Source organism: Sphaeramia orbicularis, chromosome 12, assembly GCF_902148855.1.
Source record: "Sphaeramia orbicularis chromosome 12, fSphaOr1.1, whole genome shotgun sequence".
Classification (NCBI taxonomy): domain Eukaryota; kingdom Metazoa; phylum Chordata; class Actinopteri; order Kurtiformes; family Apogonidae; genus Sphaeramia; species Sphaeramia orbicularis.
This window is the reverse complement of record NC_043968.1, coordinates 73,256,306-73,274,249: the sequence shown is the minus strand read 5'-3', so window position 1 is coordinate 73,274,249 and position 17,944 is coordinate 73,256,306. Positions and strand designations below refer to the sequence as shown.

Below are 17,944 nucleotides of genomic sequence, written 5' to 3'. Positions count from 1 at the left end.
GTAACAATCATAACTGTACAATTGAATGTGCATAAAATATAACAACATAATTACGTACCCCTACTCTAACAGAGTCCCAGCCCTGATGCACCTCACACTCCAACAAAAATATAGAAACGCACAAATCCAAAATGAATACTTAAAATAAAATCAATTAATTAAAATAAAATAAAAAATAAAACAAAATGACATATATACAGACAGACAGACAGACAGACAGACAGACAGACAGACAGACAGACAGACAGACAGACAGACAGATAGATAGATAGATAGATAGATAGATAGATAGATAGATAGATAGATAGATAGATAGATAGATAGATAGATAGATAGATAGATAGATAGATAGATAGATCACATAAGTCACATATTTAGTGAGGTAGGTCAATAACAACACAATTATGGCTAAATTATATACAACAACTATATTATAAACTGTAACAATACAGTAAACACACTGACTTATATACAAGGACTAAATATGAGAAGCTAAAACTGAGTAGTAATTAAAATGCCTTAACTTATTTTAGGACTAGGGTCATATATGAGACATGTTTACACTGATTTAGTCACCTGATAACCCTAACTATAACCCACCTTATATACCAGAAAAGTGGTTCTCAGCCTTTTTTGGCTTATTTCTGGTGACCCCAGACATTCAAAATGGAGAATGTTTTTTGCTAAAATTAATTTGTTTTTGATCATGTAATAGTTTGCTATACTATGTTGCAAATAAACATCAATTTTAGACAACATTCAGTCTATATAATGTATATTATTATGGATGGAGGCAGAGAAGCCAGGTGTAGATTACTGCACAAAGGGAGAATTTGATTTTCCTTGGTCAGGATATGTACAGTCAGTCCAGCTTGGATTTACAAGGCTGACAATTAATACTGAACAAACAAGAACTCAAACTATGAATTATGGAAGAGCTGCAGCATCTGAAACTGACCACAATGAACATTTGACAGATAAACAGAACCACAGTGCTTCAGTTTCAGACTCACAGTTTGTCTTTTATGTATTGGGATTGTCTCTCTCAATTCACAATATATTTTTTATTAGTAAGTTTTTATTTATATTTTTATCAATTACTAGAAATTTCAGGCGACCCCATTTGAATTCCAGGCAACCCCATGTGGGGTCCCAACCCCAAGGTTGAAAAACACTGTACTACAGGGTGTCCCATAAGTCTCCATACATAGGAGACATAATACATATGGTTCTAACATGTATTTCTTTATATTTCTTCTTTATAGTTCTTCAGCAGTGGAGGACACGCATTGAAATGTGTTCCTGACAAAATGGCAGTCATATAGAGCATATTATATAAATAAAAATGGTTTATGTCAAGAAACGTTTATTTTTTCCTATGTATGGAGACTTATGGGACACCCTGTAGAAGGACAAAGTATTGTCTAGTATTCTGTTTTTAACAAGTGGCTATATCATGGGGTCAGTACACAACCTATTCTACCTGATTTTATGTGTTGTTTTCTTACTTGCTGTTTTTAATCACCTTTTATATGTTTCTTTTATAATGTTTTAAATGTGTTTCTTTTTGTTTCTTTTATTTCAATGTCCTGTGTGAAGCACCTTGAATTGCCTTGTTGCTGAAATGTGCTATACAAATAAACTTGCCTTTGCCTTGCCTTACATCAGGCTAAATATGGCCCAAACACAGCCCTAACCCTTAAAAGGTTAAAGGTAGACCCTGGACTATAAAATACTGTATTAATCACTAGCAGAGCCTCCAGTAGCTATTTGGACAGACAGACGGACAGACAGATAGATAGAAACTCTTACATAAGATATGGATATCCTTTTTGTATAATGGTACCATAGAGTGCTCTAACTCAGAAGTTTGTGTCGACTGAACAAAAGTCTTCTGTTCTCAGCAGGACTGATTAATTACAGCTGACTGGGTAAAACTCAGTTACCTGAAAACAATTCAGACTATTTGTATCGTTATGTTGTGTTTGGGACAGGCTACAGCCTTTTGGACAGTGAGCTAGATTCACTGACGACAAACAGTCATGTCTTGTGCTTCTTACCCTTTTTGTTTAACCCAGTTAACCAGGGGAACAGGCTTGGAAGGCCTCAGGTCGGTCTGGAAATGTGTTTATTTTATTGTGCCTTCTCCAACCTCTTCTGCGACTAGATGGTGAACCACAACAGCAGCAGCATCGGATGGTAGATTCAAGAACGACTGCTTATTATTTCATTATCCAAACATGCTTCCTGTTCTTTCCTTTTTCCACTCTCTAAAGTGCCCTCACATCACATCGACCACAAAGATCCCCAAGTGCATTTAACAATTAATGACTTCCGCTATTACAGAAATATAAATTTGGACACATACCTCTAACACTTAAATCCCTTGAAAGCACCCTTCCATTTCTCATGTTCTACTGCACATGTGTCAAACATACGGCCCGTGGGCCAAAACTGGCCCTCCAAAGGGTCCAATCGGCCTAAGGGATGAATTTGGTGAATTCATACTGAAGATATTAACAATCAAGTGGGTCCAGCCAGTAAATTACTATTAGGACAAGGTTGAAACTTTGAGTATCACACTGGTCTACAAGGAAAATGCTTCCAGAATAAAAGTAATGAAATTTTACCACATGAGAGTCACTGATAAAGAAAAATCAAGTCAAAAATGCTGGTTGGCTGAACTTTCCTAGATACAGCCTTGGGTCAAAATGTGAAATTCAAGAATTAACGAGAGAATGGGTTTGACTCAAAAGGAATATTTGTCTCAGAGCTACAAGAGCTACTACAAAACACTGTCTGCACATTAGAATACATTCACTTTACAGGTTCTATTTAGTAAAAGATTTATAAAACTATTATATAAATGTACATAAACCAATGTATATGTGTAATAACAATCATATACCTTGAAAACATCAGCAAACCAGCACTTTTGTCATTTATTTTCCAATTAATCTTATTAAAATACGTAGCATTTAGCACATTTAATCTCTGAAGCAAATCATTTCTAAAAAATTTCAGACCAGTGTCATTATGTATAAACTAGAACACTGAGGTCATCAAACGCAGGGTTACTAGCGACTCCCAGAAATATTACAAAGAAAATGGGGGACGCAGCCTTTACTAACTATGCACCAAAGTTATGGAATACAATTCCAAAAGACATTAGAGAAGCCAGTTCACTGAATATATTTAAAACCAAATTAAAAACATTTTAATTCTCATTAGCCTTTGAAAGGAGATAAAAATGGGGTCACAATTCAGGAACCAGGAATGTGCGGGTTTTTATTTTCATTTTATTTTATTGTATTTCTGTTTTTATTTTTTATTTTATTGTATTTCAAATTTCATCTTATTTCTTGCACTTCAAAAATTCTATGTATAATCAAATATTTTAATGTGCGCTGCTTTTATTTTTATTTTTATTTTATTGTATTTCTCTCAAATTTCATCTTATTTCTTGCACTTCAATAATCAAATATTTTAATGTGCGCTGTTTTTATATTTATTTTTATTTTATTGTATTTCTAATCAAATCTTAATGTATTTTAATATTGTATTTTTTTCAATCAATGTGAAGCACTTTGGGCTACAATTTCTGTGTGAAAGGTGCTATACAAATAAAGTTTATTATTATTATTATTATTATTATTATTATTATTATTATTATTATTATTATTATTGTGACACTATTGTAAAAAAAATATAGTGGAATAAATGTATACCTTTCATGCAGTGTCTTGTGTTGAATTTACTGGAAAAATTGTGTAGTTTCAGAATATAACATCAAAAAATGTGTATCACTTGTCCTTGTGTGACTTTTTGCATGATGTTTGCTGAAAAGTGGGCAAAAATTACCCTTTTTCAGCGACAAATAATTTGAAAACCCATATTAATCCTGTTGCTGCTGGCAAATGTTCATTGAACTTGCTTCCTTTTAACCTTAGAAGCAGAGCTTATGGTCTGGCCTTTTGAATGAGGATCAGTTTCAGTGATTTCAGTTCAAAGTCAATGACGCCATATCAGTCAGCTCCTCAGAAGACGTCCTGGGACTATTTGGTTTGGATTTTTTGGCTTCTAGGTAAGAATTGGACTTATAATTCTTTATGTAGAGTTGATATTATCATAAATCTGTGTGTATTATACACCATTCTCTTTCTTTTTCTGTTGTGAATAAAAACTCAACAATTAAGTATATTCTAATATTAGATCAGTCAAATCATTACTTTTACTAACCCTACCCCCATCAGTTTTTAGTTTGTGAAAAAAATACATAGCATTGTAAAAAAAAAAAAACTTGCAGTCACTCAGTTTTCAATATTAAGCCTCCAAAATGTAATCAATTATGCCCAGCTACATGGGCTACAGTTAGTTTATATTATTTAGGCCCATTTACTTTCCTAAAGTGACATCAAGTTTTTTTTTTACAACCAAATTTTCATATTCGTTTTTGAAACTGCCCACCAATTTGTTAGATTTGGACTTGTTCTGTCAATGATGAAGCCAATGTAAGCAGCCAGAATGACTTTAGGAAGGCTTCTATAGATCAGTTTATAGTTAAACTAATAAAACAGGTCTTACACATGTTATGAAGTGATGCCTAATTGATATATTTTTTTTTTTAAATTTCAGACTAACTGAATAGGGCTAAGATCCCCAGACCAAAGCCGTCCAGGGGTGGAGGAAGGAAGGCCTCCTGGGGGGGATTCGAAGTTCACAGATGAACAGAAGAAAGCATGTTAGGTTGGATTTTTGACAGAAATAAATGGTTAAATCCAGTAGTGCATCGGTGAAATTTCATGTTTTTTTGTTTCAACCTTGTGTCAATAAAGGCTCAGTGATTTGAAAACCACAAAAAATTTTGCATAAATGATTTCAGATTCAGATTCCTGAGAATATTTGACCCTAAACTGATATATTTTCAGTCCAAAACCAAGAACTTGAATTTTTGCCCTTAATGTCACTAAAATGCAACTCGAACCGTGAACCTTGTTTTATAATATCCAATAAATAATCACTTTTTGTCTTTGTTTTAGTGTAAAAAAAGAAAATTACATGAAAATGTTTACATTTACAAACAATACTTTCACAAAAAATGTAACTTCAACAAATACGAACAATATGAAATGTCTTAAGAGAAAGTCAGTGGAATTTTATCAATATTCTGCCTGTTACTAAATGTTTTGTGTATTTGTAGATCCACTGTGACCTGTAAGTTGTAATGCACACAAAACTGAGGCAGGATATTGTTAAAATTGCACTTGAAACTTCAGGTTATTCATAGCTGTTCCCGTTATTCACATTTTTAAAACCAGTTACAAACATTTTCATAATGTAATTTTACTTTTACTAAAATAAGGAGAAACATTTGATTTGAAGGTGTAATTTTTATTACAGATTATTCTGTTATTATTTTAGTGGTTTAGCCCATTTGAGGTCACACTGGTCTGTATGTGGCCCATGAACTAAAATGGGTCTGACCCCCCTGTTCTACTGTTACAGGTGTACAACAGGGTTAATATACACAGGTGTGTGTTCAATTAGTCTGAATGATCATAACGACCCCTCTCATGTAGTTAGATGCATGTTTTCAAATAATCCATCTCCTCTTACAGAATTCACCCAGATGCACACTGACCTGTTTGCAGTCAGGTGTCATCAAGTTGAGGCTACTGGTGGAAATATTTAAGTTGATGGACATGCCAGCGAACTGCAGGTTGCTTTTTCCCAGGATACTGGACAGAGCTTTGGACGGAGGCTGCGACAGTCACAGGAGGACATGGGACGACAAAAACAGAATTAAATCAGAGAAACGTCTTCAGTATTGTCACATGGAGGAAAGAGACAGATTCACTGATTTGGACAATTATGAGAACTGATAAGACATTTAGTAAACAGCAGGTACTGGTTATAGAACAGAACAGAATAGAACAGAGCTGAATAGAATAGAATAGAATAGAATAGAATAGAATAGAATAGAACAGAGCTGAATAGAATAGAATAGAATAGAATAGAATAGAATAGAATAGAATAGAATAGAATAGAATAGAACAGAGCTGCAGAATAGAATAGAATAGAATAGAATAGAATAGAATAGAACAGAGCTGCAGAATAGAATAGAATAGAATAGAATAGAATAGAATAGAATAGAATAGAATAGAATAGAACAGAGTTGAACAGAACAGAATAGAATAGAATAGAATAGAATAGAATAGAACAGAGTTGAACAGAACAGAATAGAATAGAATAGAATAGAATAGAATAGAACAGAGTTGAATAGAATAGAATAGAATAGAATAGAATAGAATAGAATAGAATAGAATAGAATAGAATGGAGTTGAATAGAATAGAATAGAATAGAATAGAATAGAATAGAATAGAATAGAACTGAGCTGAACAGAATAGAATAGAATAGAACAGAACAGAACAGAAAAGAACAGAATAGAATAGAACAGAAAAAAATAGAATAGAATAGAATAGAATAGAACAGAGCTGCAGAATAGAATAGAACAGAGTTGAACAGAACAGAATAGAATAGAATAGAATAGAATAGAACAGAGCTGCAGAATAGAATAGAACAGAGTTGAACAGAACAGAATAGAATAGAATAGAATAGAATAGAACAGAGCTGAATAGAATAGAATAGAATAGAATAGAATAGAATAGAATAGAATAGAATGGAGTTGAACAGAATAGAATAGAATAGAATAGAATAGAATAGAATAGAATAGAATAGAGCTGAATAGAATAGAATAGAATAGAACAGAATAGAATAGAAAAAAATAGAATAGAATAGAATAGAATAGAATAGAATAGAATAGAATAGAATAGAATAGAATAAATCTTTATTATCACGGTTACAGGAACAATGAAAATCTGTTTAGCAGCTCTGTTTCTGTTTTGCAACAAACACTTAAACCTGCGTATGACTTTCGCTACCAATTTTTCATCAAATCTGTAAAACCCCGGTCACATCCTGAGTATCATGAATCCGTAAGTCTTTCCCTAATTATGCACCTGAATCTCTTCCCTCACGGTGAACAATTTCAAAGTGTACTCCACCACAAACAGTCCATTTGTTTACAAACAGAGCCGGTAGGTAACTCGAGAATTTTTGGAAATTTGTTGCAACATGCATTGTAGGAATCGGAGCTCCACGCAGCTGCAATATGACCACAGCGGCAACTAACACAGAAACGGCTTCATTGCCTTTAGCTGCTGCAGCTGTGTGGAGCTCCACTCCAAATGGGTCATATCTGATGACCATGAAAAGACGACAAACTGCATTTCACACCAATTATTTACATGTATTGATATGATTAGTGGATCAACAGGAATTAAACAGTTTAGATCAGTAGATGGTTGTGGTCGGTGGTGGATGTTTGGGTGTTTGTGGGTTAAAATCCCACTATTGGTCGACCTCTGTTGCACAGTTCATTATTTGGGGCACCTAGAATTTTTGGCGCACAAATACTATTTAAAAAAATAATGTGTGAAGTGTTAGACCAGGGGTGTCAAACTCATTTTAGTTGAGGGGCCATATTCAGCTAAATTTGATCTGAAGTGGGCTGGACCAGAAAAATAATAACATAATAACCAATAAATAACGACAACTCCAAATTTTTGTCAGTGTAAAAAAAACCCCCATTAAATTATGAAAATACTTACTTTTCTAAACTATCAAAAAAAAAAACAAAAAAAAAACTGAAAAAACTGAAATTTAAAGTTTGTAAATGTAAATATTTTCAAAATTTAATGCTATTTCTTGCACTAAAAGAAAAAAAAAATAACTTGTTAATTCTAGATTGTTTTTGACTTAATTCAAGATTTTTTTTACTTAATTGAAGATTTTTTTTTTTTTTTACTTAATTGCAGATTTTTTTTGGCTTAATTCAAGATTTTTTGCTAAATTTGAGACTTTTTTTTGGCTTAATTCAAGATTTTTTTACTTAACTGAAGATTTTTTTTGGCTTCATTCAAGATTTTTTTTACTTTACTGAAGATTTTTTTTTGGCTTAATTGAAGATTTTTTTTTTTTTGGCTTAATTCAAGATTTTTTCCTTAATTCAAGCTAAATTTTTTTTTGCTTAATTCAATTCAAGACTGTGGAATTTTTGCACTTAGCACAAACATCCCAGGGGCTGAACTGGACCCTTTGGCGGGCCGCATTTGGCCCCCGGGCTGCACGTTTGACACCCCTGTGTTAGACACTCAAAATAAAACTTTGAACGGTGATTTTCCAAAGCGAGGAGATAAAAAGAACAGACAAAAATAGCCAAATATACATATTTTCAGAACTTTCCGTTTCAGACCACTCACTGTTAACATAGTGTCTTTGTCACAGCCAAAATAAAATTATCTTACATCTTGCATCTATTCTGAGAAACTAGTCAGCACTGATTTTGCGTTCTATGCTCTTCTCTGACATTTGAACAAGCTCTAGAGAGCGGAGTAATGCTTCATTTCACACCCCACATTAAGACACAGTCTCCTCACACACTGTGGACACGTACACACCACGTATATGCACACATCCACAGAGCACGCACACACACACACTCATGCACACGCACGTACACACGCACACTAGCTCATCCTCCTGATCACAGATATTGTGCACTACATGAGTCACTAAGCACTGTGCGCGGTGTGCAATGCATCGTGGGTTGGAGCTACACCCACGCACATACAGTCCCATACCTCTTCATCTTTTTCCTCTCTCCTCAGCCTCTCTCCTCTTTAAGTACGATCTCTCTGTCATCATTTCTTCCTCCCTCTGTCGTTCTTTGTTTTTCCCTGATTTTTTTTTGTTTTGTTTTGTTTTTTTTTTTACACGAGGGAGGGAGGAAAGAACTTACACAAGTGATGCTATATATAGAATGCAGAAGGGTAAATGAATATCTATGCATCCATCTTCCTCTCTGTCCACTGTGCTTTCACTTACATTCATTTTCTCAGCTCTCTCACTAAGGACATCACCTCTGTCGTATTCATTCATTTTTTTCCCTCTCTCTCTCTCTCTCTCTCTCTCTCTCCCTCCATTCCTTCCTTCCTTCCTCCATGTCCTGACCACGTACCTTTCTTTTCCGCAAAGCTCCTTTGGTCCCTGGAACGGCCTCGCAAACCAGGCTGATGGCTTCCCTAGAAGGTGGATGAGAGACAGATGAGGCCAAGATGGTGACCACAGACAGTAACACAGTCATTTTTTTAATGGAGCACCAACTTAGACTGTTCATACACATTTTTCAAGGTCAAATTTAAGCATTTTTCAAGCACTTTCAAGGATCATTTTCTAATTTTTTCCAGCACAGCACCTTATCGCTGGGATAAAATACATATCTACAGGACACATATACTCATGATTATTTAATTCAGTTTTTATCACAATGATGTACATTGTATTATGCTATAAACATCTAAAATTATGTTTCATAATAGCAAGAAGTTTAGAAATTAAAGGAGAACAAAAAGTTTTACCCAAAAATAAGGAAAGCCACTTGATGTTCTTCAGACACACTCAGACCAGGACAAAGATTAAGACAAAAACGTACCTGAGAGTTTTCTTTTTTGACCTAAAGTTTTATTTTTCAAAATATATCACCTCTGTGTGCGTAGCTTTGATCTGTCATCTAACACAACAGAGTTAATATTAAAAATAAATAAATAAATTGCATCACATCACAGAGTTATAATTGCAACCACCTTCAAGCACTTTGCAGACCTTGAAAACACAACATTGAAATTCAAGCATTTCAAGGATTTCAAGCACCCATATAAGCCCTGGTATTTACAGTTTCAAAACAAGAATGTCTGATTTACAAAAAGTATAGTTTATGGTCTGCAAATGAAAAAAATCTCTACTATATAAGATAAAGAAAAGTTAGTAATGTATGTGTTTTTTTCAGTGGTTTTCTAGTATGTTATAAATAATGTCATTACTTGATTTATTCCCTTAAGTGTTAGTCTGTATTTCCATACAGACATGGGTGCTATTCATTTTACACAAACACATTTTATTTATTTAGCTGTTTTAGTTTTATTTACACTATTTATTGCCTTTATTTTATGCATCCATTATTATTTTAAAACCTCTGGTAACTCAAAATACTCTAGGTGGTGGTTGTTTTGTCATTATTCATCTTATTTAGTGTATGATTAATGGTTCACCTCAAAAAGCATAAGAAACTACAAAATAAAAGTGTTTACGTCTTTTTTTTATATTAGGTTTAATTTGGGTGAGGTTAATCTGGGGATTTATTATTTAGTAATTAACTCTACATAACAATTCCACACACAAAAAAATCAATTGTTGCACAAAAATGAAGCGGTTAGCATTAGCACCAAGCTAACTAGCTATCAATCCACTCTCCTAAAAACAGACGTAGATGTGAGTTGATAAACAAAAATACAGTTCAGCTATATATTCTATATGACTGATTTATCAATGTATAATTAAACCACATGTAAAATGATTAAACTTTCAGATTTTGTCAACAGGTTTCTTTCCTGTGATTGTGAAATTAACGTTACTAGGTAATGAGATGCTAATAAAAACACAATCTATGTACATGATTAATGAGGCATTTATGTGGATGTCACTTGTGCAACCATGTTCCCTGAAGTTTTAAGATATAAAGCAAACCATTTTATTTTCAGTAACCACCTGTATGTCTTATTCTATATGTCAAAGAGAGCTATATATGTATAAAATGATGCATAATGTATGGATTTGAAGCATATGTTAGATTCCACTTTGAGGAAAAAGTAAATGTTGGTTTCATGGGAAATACAGAAATGTTTTTTTTGGGTTTTTTTCTGTAAATAAAACATACTTAGCGGAGAGTCCTTTATCAAAAAAAAAAAAAAAAAAAAAAAAAAAACGAGAGAGAAATCCAGCAACAGCATGTCATACAACAAAACTACATACATAAAGCAAGAAAGAGAGTGAATGTGACCCTGTGACGTGGCTGGTTCAGTTCTAATGTTATCACTGGACTGACTTCAGGAAGTCAAGCATAAAAGAGGACATGACACAAACCAATCCACTGCTGGACTTTGCCTCACTGCACATTTGGTCAGTGGTTGTGCCTGGTTTTGGTCCTTATGCATACCAAAACCAGGCAGAACTAACAAATATATAATATAATATAATCACTCACATCTGAAACAGAAGACTTCCAGGAATGTTGGAAACCACAACAGAAACATTTAAGTAAAATGTAAGTACTAGTGAAAAGATAAAAATAATATTTCCATGCGGTGAAAACATCTAAATGTGTAAAAATGTGTATAGATTACAGAGAGATTTGCTGACAGGTGTCAAAATCCTGAACTAATACCAAGGCGAAACCACGAAAAGTGAGGTTCGACCTCAAGTCCAAATCATTTTACATATTTAAAAACACAGAATGTTCCTTGTGCTGCTCTTGAGTATAAAACAAAACCGCCAAATCTGCATTTGCGGTCTTTTTTGAGGGAAGTTCTAGTAAACCACAAAGTAAAGCAGAAAGCAGCATGTGGTCATACCTTGTTATTTGTGACCTTGTGTTGAAGTCCAGGGATCTCATAGACCGAAGGACTTCTATACAGCCCAGATACTGGAAAGCAAAAATGTAAAGCCTGTGTGAAACACATTCAAACTGTCATTAATTGCAAAAGAGAATATACAAAAACAAAAAAAAAAAAATCACTCCACTGTTTTTGTAAGTTTGTACCTTTCATTTCAAGAATCACATAAGGCACAGTATTGTTTTTAATCGGTTCGAACTATAAATTGCTTTCACGTATTTATATGTTAGTGATTTGTTTGAACTGTCTGGATTTATTGTTGTAACAGTGTTTATGCAGTTCTCCTGAAAGAATCATTTTAATATGATAAGACTTTGGTGAATATAAATAAAGTATATATTTATAGTATATATATGTCTGTGAAAGTTCTCATTTGCCCCGGTCATCATATTTCTCTAAACCCACTTTTATTAGTCTTTGGTTCATTTATTTGTGTATTTGGACCCTAATAGTTCATAAAGTTTGAATTTGAACCCTCCAGATGCTGCAAAACTACCTTTATATTCACTTGGGAAAAAAATCGAGTGGATTTCTACAACCTGTAGAATTCCTTCTTAATTTGTTAGGTCTATAACTAGTTACGTCACCATATTTGCACATACAGGGGTTGGACAAAATAATGGAAACACCTTCACCTCAAGATGATAATGCCCCAATCCATACAGCTAGAATTGTTAAAGAATGGCATGAGGAACATTCTAATGAAGTTGAGCATCTCGTATGGCCGGCACAGTCCCCAGACCTCAACATTATTGAGCATTTATGGTCAGTTTTAGAGATTCAAGTAAGACGTCGATTTCCACCGCCATCGTCTCTAAAAGAGTTGGAGGGTATTCTAACTGAAGAATGGCTTAAAATTCCTTTGGAAACAATTCACAAGTTGTATGAATCAATACCTCGAAGAACTGAGGCTGTAATTGCCGCAAAAGGCGGACCTACACCATATTAAATTATATTTTGTTGATTTTTTTAAGGTGTTTCCATTATTTTGTCCAACCCCTGTATAAGGTCAAGATTTCCGGTGAACATTTTTCCGAGTATGACATAATTGTTTGTCAGTGGCAGCAGTTTTTCAGTTCAGTTCAAAATGTTCAGTTGTTGGTTGAATGGGACAGAGCAGCACAGCCAACAACCTGGAGGGGGCGGGGCCTGAAGTGGCTCATGTGCATTTAAAGGGCCAGCACTCAAAATCACCTCTCTTGTGTCATTACTCAGAAATATTGTTGAAGATGGACCTATGGAGTTGAATTAATGAAGAATTCAGACCCAAGCAGAGCATTTACAGTTTATGTAGACCACAGGGAAATGTTTGAAAATGCAGAATTCCATTTAACCCTTTATAGGGCACTCATTGAAATACTATGAAATTCAAATTTTCAACCTTAGTGTGTTGTCAGACATTGTCATCTCCCTTCTCTTGCCTTAAAACATCTGAGCAACACTTGCTAAAAAGTAAACACATGCAATAAAAACAACTGTTATAAGGTCATAAACTGACAAAAATCAATCAGATTCACTATTTACAGCTTCAAAATATCCATAAAATCTCTCTGAATCACTCTATAACGTTACAAAAACCAACATGCTTCTGGACCTCACTGAGGCACGGGATTGGCCCCATACTAAATGTTTAAGGAAATTACTAAAAATAGTCACTTGCGCAATAAAGGGTTAAAAAAAGTCAAATATCACTCCTTTAAATAAACACACATACGCACATAATGTCAGAGATAAACAGTGCAATATGTAATATACTGAGAGGATCTCTATTATATTGGCTCTACCTGTCAACTTGGATCATATTCAGTACAATGCATTATAACACAGGTGTCAAACATGGGGCCAGGGGGCCAAATCCGGCCCACCAAGGGGTCCAATCCGGCCTGCGGGATGAATTTGTGAAATGTAAAAATTACACTGAAGATATTAACAATCAATGGTGTCAAAATCATTTTAATTCAGGTTCCACATACAGACACATACAGTGGATCAGACCAGTAAAATATTATCATAATAACCTATAAGTAATGACAACCCCATATTTTCTCTTTGGTTTTTTTGGTGTAAAAAAGTAAAATTACATGAAAATGTTTACATTACCAAACTATACTTTTACAAAAAATGTGAATAGCCTGAACAAATATTAACAAACGGAAATGTCATAAGAAAAGTAAATGCAATTTTACTAATATTTTGCCCGTTACTAAATGCTTTGTGCAATTGTAATGCACATGTGTAAATGATAAACTGATAAACCGAGGCATAATATTGTTAAAATTGCACTTGTTTTTCTTAAGACAATTCAAATTGTTCATGTTATTCAGATTTTTAAGGAAATTTTGTAGATGTAAACCTGATCATAATAGAATTTTACTTTATTCGCTGTTATTATTTTACTGGTCCGGCCCACTGGAGATCAAATTGGGCTGAATGTGGCCCCTGAATTAAAATGAGTTTGACACCCCTGCATTATAACATTGAACTAATAAAGTTTTTTTTTGTTTTTTTTATTCTTACAACAGATTTTATGCTGAATATTTCATTCTGTGTTTTTTTATTGAGGCCAATGTGTCATCATTTCATTTTTGCATTATAGCTGTGATGTAAATGTTTAAATGACAAATAACGAATCTGAATTTTTGTAAGTTCAACTGGACTGGTTTTGTTCTTGCAAACATTTTGTGGCTCATCATAGGCTGTGTATAACTCTATTCCAACAAGACAGGTTTTAGAAGTGAAAAGAAGACAATGTTGGCAACGGCAGAGTTTTAGTGAAGACAACACCATAGGAGTCTGCAAAGCAACACATAACCATGATGCAAAATTAAGGAAATCATGTCAGCTTCTGCACAATGAAGTGATTGGACCTGCATCAGTGTGTTACTGGACCACGTGAGCCACTAAGGTAACTGTAGTCTCCCTAACAGCCACCTACTCACATTACAGTACCTCTTCTGATTAATACTGCACAGACTGGGAACATTTTGTGCTGACAAGTTCCTATCGTTACAAGAATCACATTCATAATCTGGTTTGTAATCAAAACAGACGTTCATACACGCAGTCTGGCATTTCTATTTCCACTCCTCAGGCAGTAGCAACTTACAGTAATTATAACTTGAATAATATCATAAGGGGCCCCTTCTCTCCAGTGAGAGTTTTGCAAGCATCAGGAAACAAATATAATTCTGTCGACGTGACGTTTGAGGGTTTTTCATGCTATCTATTATTAGAACAGTGAGTTTGAAGAGCCTTTTAGCAGCGCCCAAAAATAAATCAAATAGTCCCAAAATTGCTTTTCATGATGCACAACAAAGAAGTCAAGGTTCACACAGTACACTGTAACTTTAAATCACAGGTGTCAAACATGCGGCCCGGGGGCCAAATCTGGCCCGCCAAACGGTCCAGTCCGGCCCCTGGGATGAATTTGTGAAATGCAAAAATTACACTAAGATGTTAACAATCGTTTTAGTTCAGGTTCCACATTCAGACCAATTTAATCTCATCATAACCTATAAATACTCACAACTCCAAATTTTTCTCTTTGTAAGTGTAAATGTTTTCATGTATTTACACTAAAACAAAGTATAATTTCGCAAAAAATCTGAATAACCTGAACAAATATGAACAACCTGAAATGTCTTAAGAGAAGTAAGAGCAGTTTTAATAACATTCCTCCTGTTGCTAAATGTTTTGTGTATTTGTAGATCCACTGTGATCTGTAAGTTATAATGTACAAGTGGAAATGATAAACTGAGGCAGAATAGTGTTAAATTTACAATTTCTTTTTCAGTTTTTTCATGTTATTCACATTGTTTGAAAGGATAGTTTGTAGATGTAAACATTTTCATAATGTAATTTTGCTTTTTTCACTGTAAAACACAAGTCAAACATGCGGCCCGGGGGCCAAATCCGGCCCACCAAAGGGTCTGATCCGGCCCGCGGGATGAATTTGTGAAATGCAAAAATTACACTAAGATGTTAACAATCGTTTTAGTTCAGGTTCCACATTCAGACCAATTTAATCTCATCATAACCTATAAATACTCACAACTCCAAATTCTTATCTTTGTAAGTGTAAATGTTTTCAAGTATTTACACTAAAACAAAGTATAATTCTGCAAAAAATCTGAATTACCTGAACAAATATGAACAACCTGAAATGTCTGAGGAGAAGTAAGAGCAGTTTTAATAACATTCCACCTGTTGCTAAATGTTTTGTGTATTTGTAGATCCACTGTGATCTGTAAGTTTTAATGTACAAGTGGAAATGATAAACTGAGACATAATAGTGTTAAATTTACAATTTCTTTTTCAGTTTTTTCATGTTATTCACATTGTTTGAAAGGATAGTTTGTAGATGTAAACATTTTCATAATGTAATTTTGCTTTTTTCACTGTAAAACACAGGTGTCAAACATGCGGCCCGGGAGCCAAATCCGGCCCACCAAAGGGTCCGATCCGGCCCACGGGATGAATTTGTGAAATCCAAAAATTACGCTGAAGATATTAACAGTTAATCCTTTTACTTTTGGGCCCATATAAAACCCTACTTTAGCCTCAAGTGGGTCAGATCAGTAAAATACTATCATAAAAACCTACAAATAATGACAATTCCAAAGTTTTCCTCTGTTTTAGTGTAAAAAAGTGAAATTACATTAAAATGTGCAAATTTACAAACTAGCCTTTCACGAAAAATATGAAAAAGTAGACATGTCCGAAGAGAAATAAGTGCAATTTTACTTATTTTCTGCCAGTTACTCAAATATTTTGTAAATTTGCAGATCCATTGTGATCTGTAAGTTGTAATGCACATTTACAAATAATAAGCAGAGGCAAAATATAGTTAAAATTGCAGTTATTTTTCTTAATAAATTAATTTTTTTTCATGGTTGTTCATGTTATTCACATTTTTCAAAGGACAGTTTATAGATATAAATGTTTCCATAATGTAATTTTACTTTTTTCACTATAAAACACATTGAAATGTTTGGAGTTGGAACATTAAAGACAAAAAATTATTGGCTATATTGTTGGCAGCCAGTAAGAAATCAGTTACGAGGAAATGGTTAAAAGTAGAACCGCCCACCATTGATGAATGGATTGGAACTGTCTATGAGATTTATGTTATGGAGAAGATATCGTTTTCCCTCAGAGTTGAAAAAGAAAAATTTTATAATATCTGGTCTAAATGGACTGCGTACGTAAAACCAACCAGACCAGATTTCATTTGATTATATTCATGCTTTGTGTTAATCTGTCTGCTTTTATGTGAGGTTATGATTGTATGAGGTGGTGCGCTCCCCTGTTCTGTTTTGTTGTATTAATGTTTCAACTAAAATTAAGAGTCCATAAAAAAGAAATTAGAGAAGGGCAATATGGATATAGTGATCTAAACTTTCCGTATCCATCCTATTGTTTTTTTTTTGTTGTTTTTTTTTTGAATGATTATGTAATTAATATATGTGATGGACATTTGCCTTTCTAATAAAAAAAGATAATTTCAAAAAAAGAAATGTTTGGAGTTGGCATTATTTATATATTATTATATTATTAATTTACTGGTCCGGCCCACTTCAGATCATATTGGGAGGATGTGGCTCCTGAACTAAAATGAGTTTGACACCCCTGCTGTAAAACATAGAGAAAAGTTTGGAGTTGACATTATTTCTATATTATTATGTTATTATTTTACTGGTTCGGCCCATTTCAGATCAAATTTAGCTGAATGTGGCCCCTGAAGTAAAATGAGCTTGACAGCCCTTCTTTAAATTAATCATGAAAGTCCATAAGCCCTAAAGAGCCTGTAAAAGAAAAGTAAACAATGCAAATTCTAAGTGATCAAGTTACATCTGAGGTTCCTCAACCACACTAACAAACATAAAGACATGTTTTCCGCACGCAGCCATGCTACTGTGAGCTGAAAGTGTGAGTGTAAACAGTGTCACTGTCAGTCAATGTCCCTTTAGAGTAATGGTGCATGATGTGTGAGGAGTGACCACATGATGCTAATTAAAAGTGCTGTGAGCAGAACATCACATTGAACTGGAAACACACAGGACTGGAACAACAGGAAAAGCAGGGGGTTGGGGCAGCGCAGACAGGACCCATTTCCCCTTTCAGTGTGGATGCTTTCAGCGGCATTGACCGGACAAATAAGCGCTGCCGGCCTTAATGCAGTTAATGGAATGTCACGCTGGTCACAGATACTGAGAGCTTTGTTCGGGCAAGTTGCGGTAGGTGTCATATGAAGGCAATCATACTGTGTTACTTGATTTGGTACACAACATATTTCACCTGACGAGTGGTGTTCAGCAGATTTCATATGCTGAAAGACGCCAAGACAATACGTCAGGCCAACGTTAAGAGCTGC

The 17,944-nt window shown here is 34.3% G+C and overlaps 1 protein-coding gene and 1 long non-coding RNA gene across 2 annotated transcripts in view; one reads left to right on the top strand and one right to left on the bottom strand.

Annotated features, from left to right (window-relative positions):
• Positions 1-17,944, top strand: part of LOC115430805 (uncharacterized) — a 636,483-nt gene that overhangs the window by 67,824 nt on the left and 550,715 nt on the right. The gene's annotated exons all lie outside the window — the stretch shown is intronic.
• The window catches only part of shc3 (SHC (Src homology 2 domain containing) transforming protein 3), a 41,997-nt gene that overhangs the window by 20,922 nt on the left and 3,131 nt on the right, over positions 1-17,944 (bottom strand). Inside the window, exons 2-4 of the mRNA XM_030151030.1 lie at positions 11,530-11,600; positions 9,081-9,144; positions 5,642-5,761 (exon numbers count right to left, since the gene is read on the bottom strand). Coding sequence (XP_030006890.1) covers positions 5,642-5,761; positions 9,081-9,144; positions 11,530-11,600 — 255 coding nt within the window. The remainder of the gene's footprint in view (positions 1-5,641; positions 5,762-9,080; positions 9,145-11,529; positions 11,601-17,944) is intronic.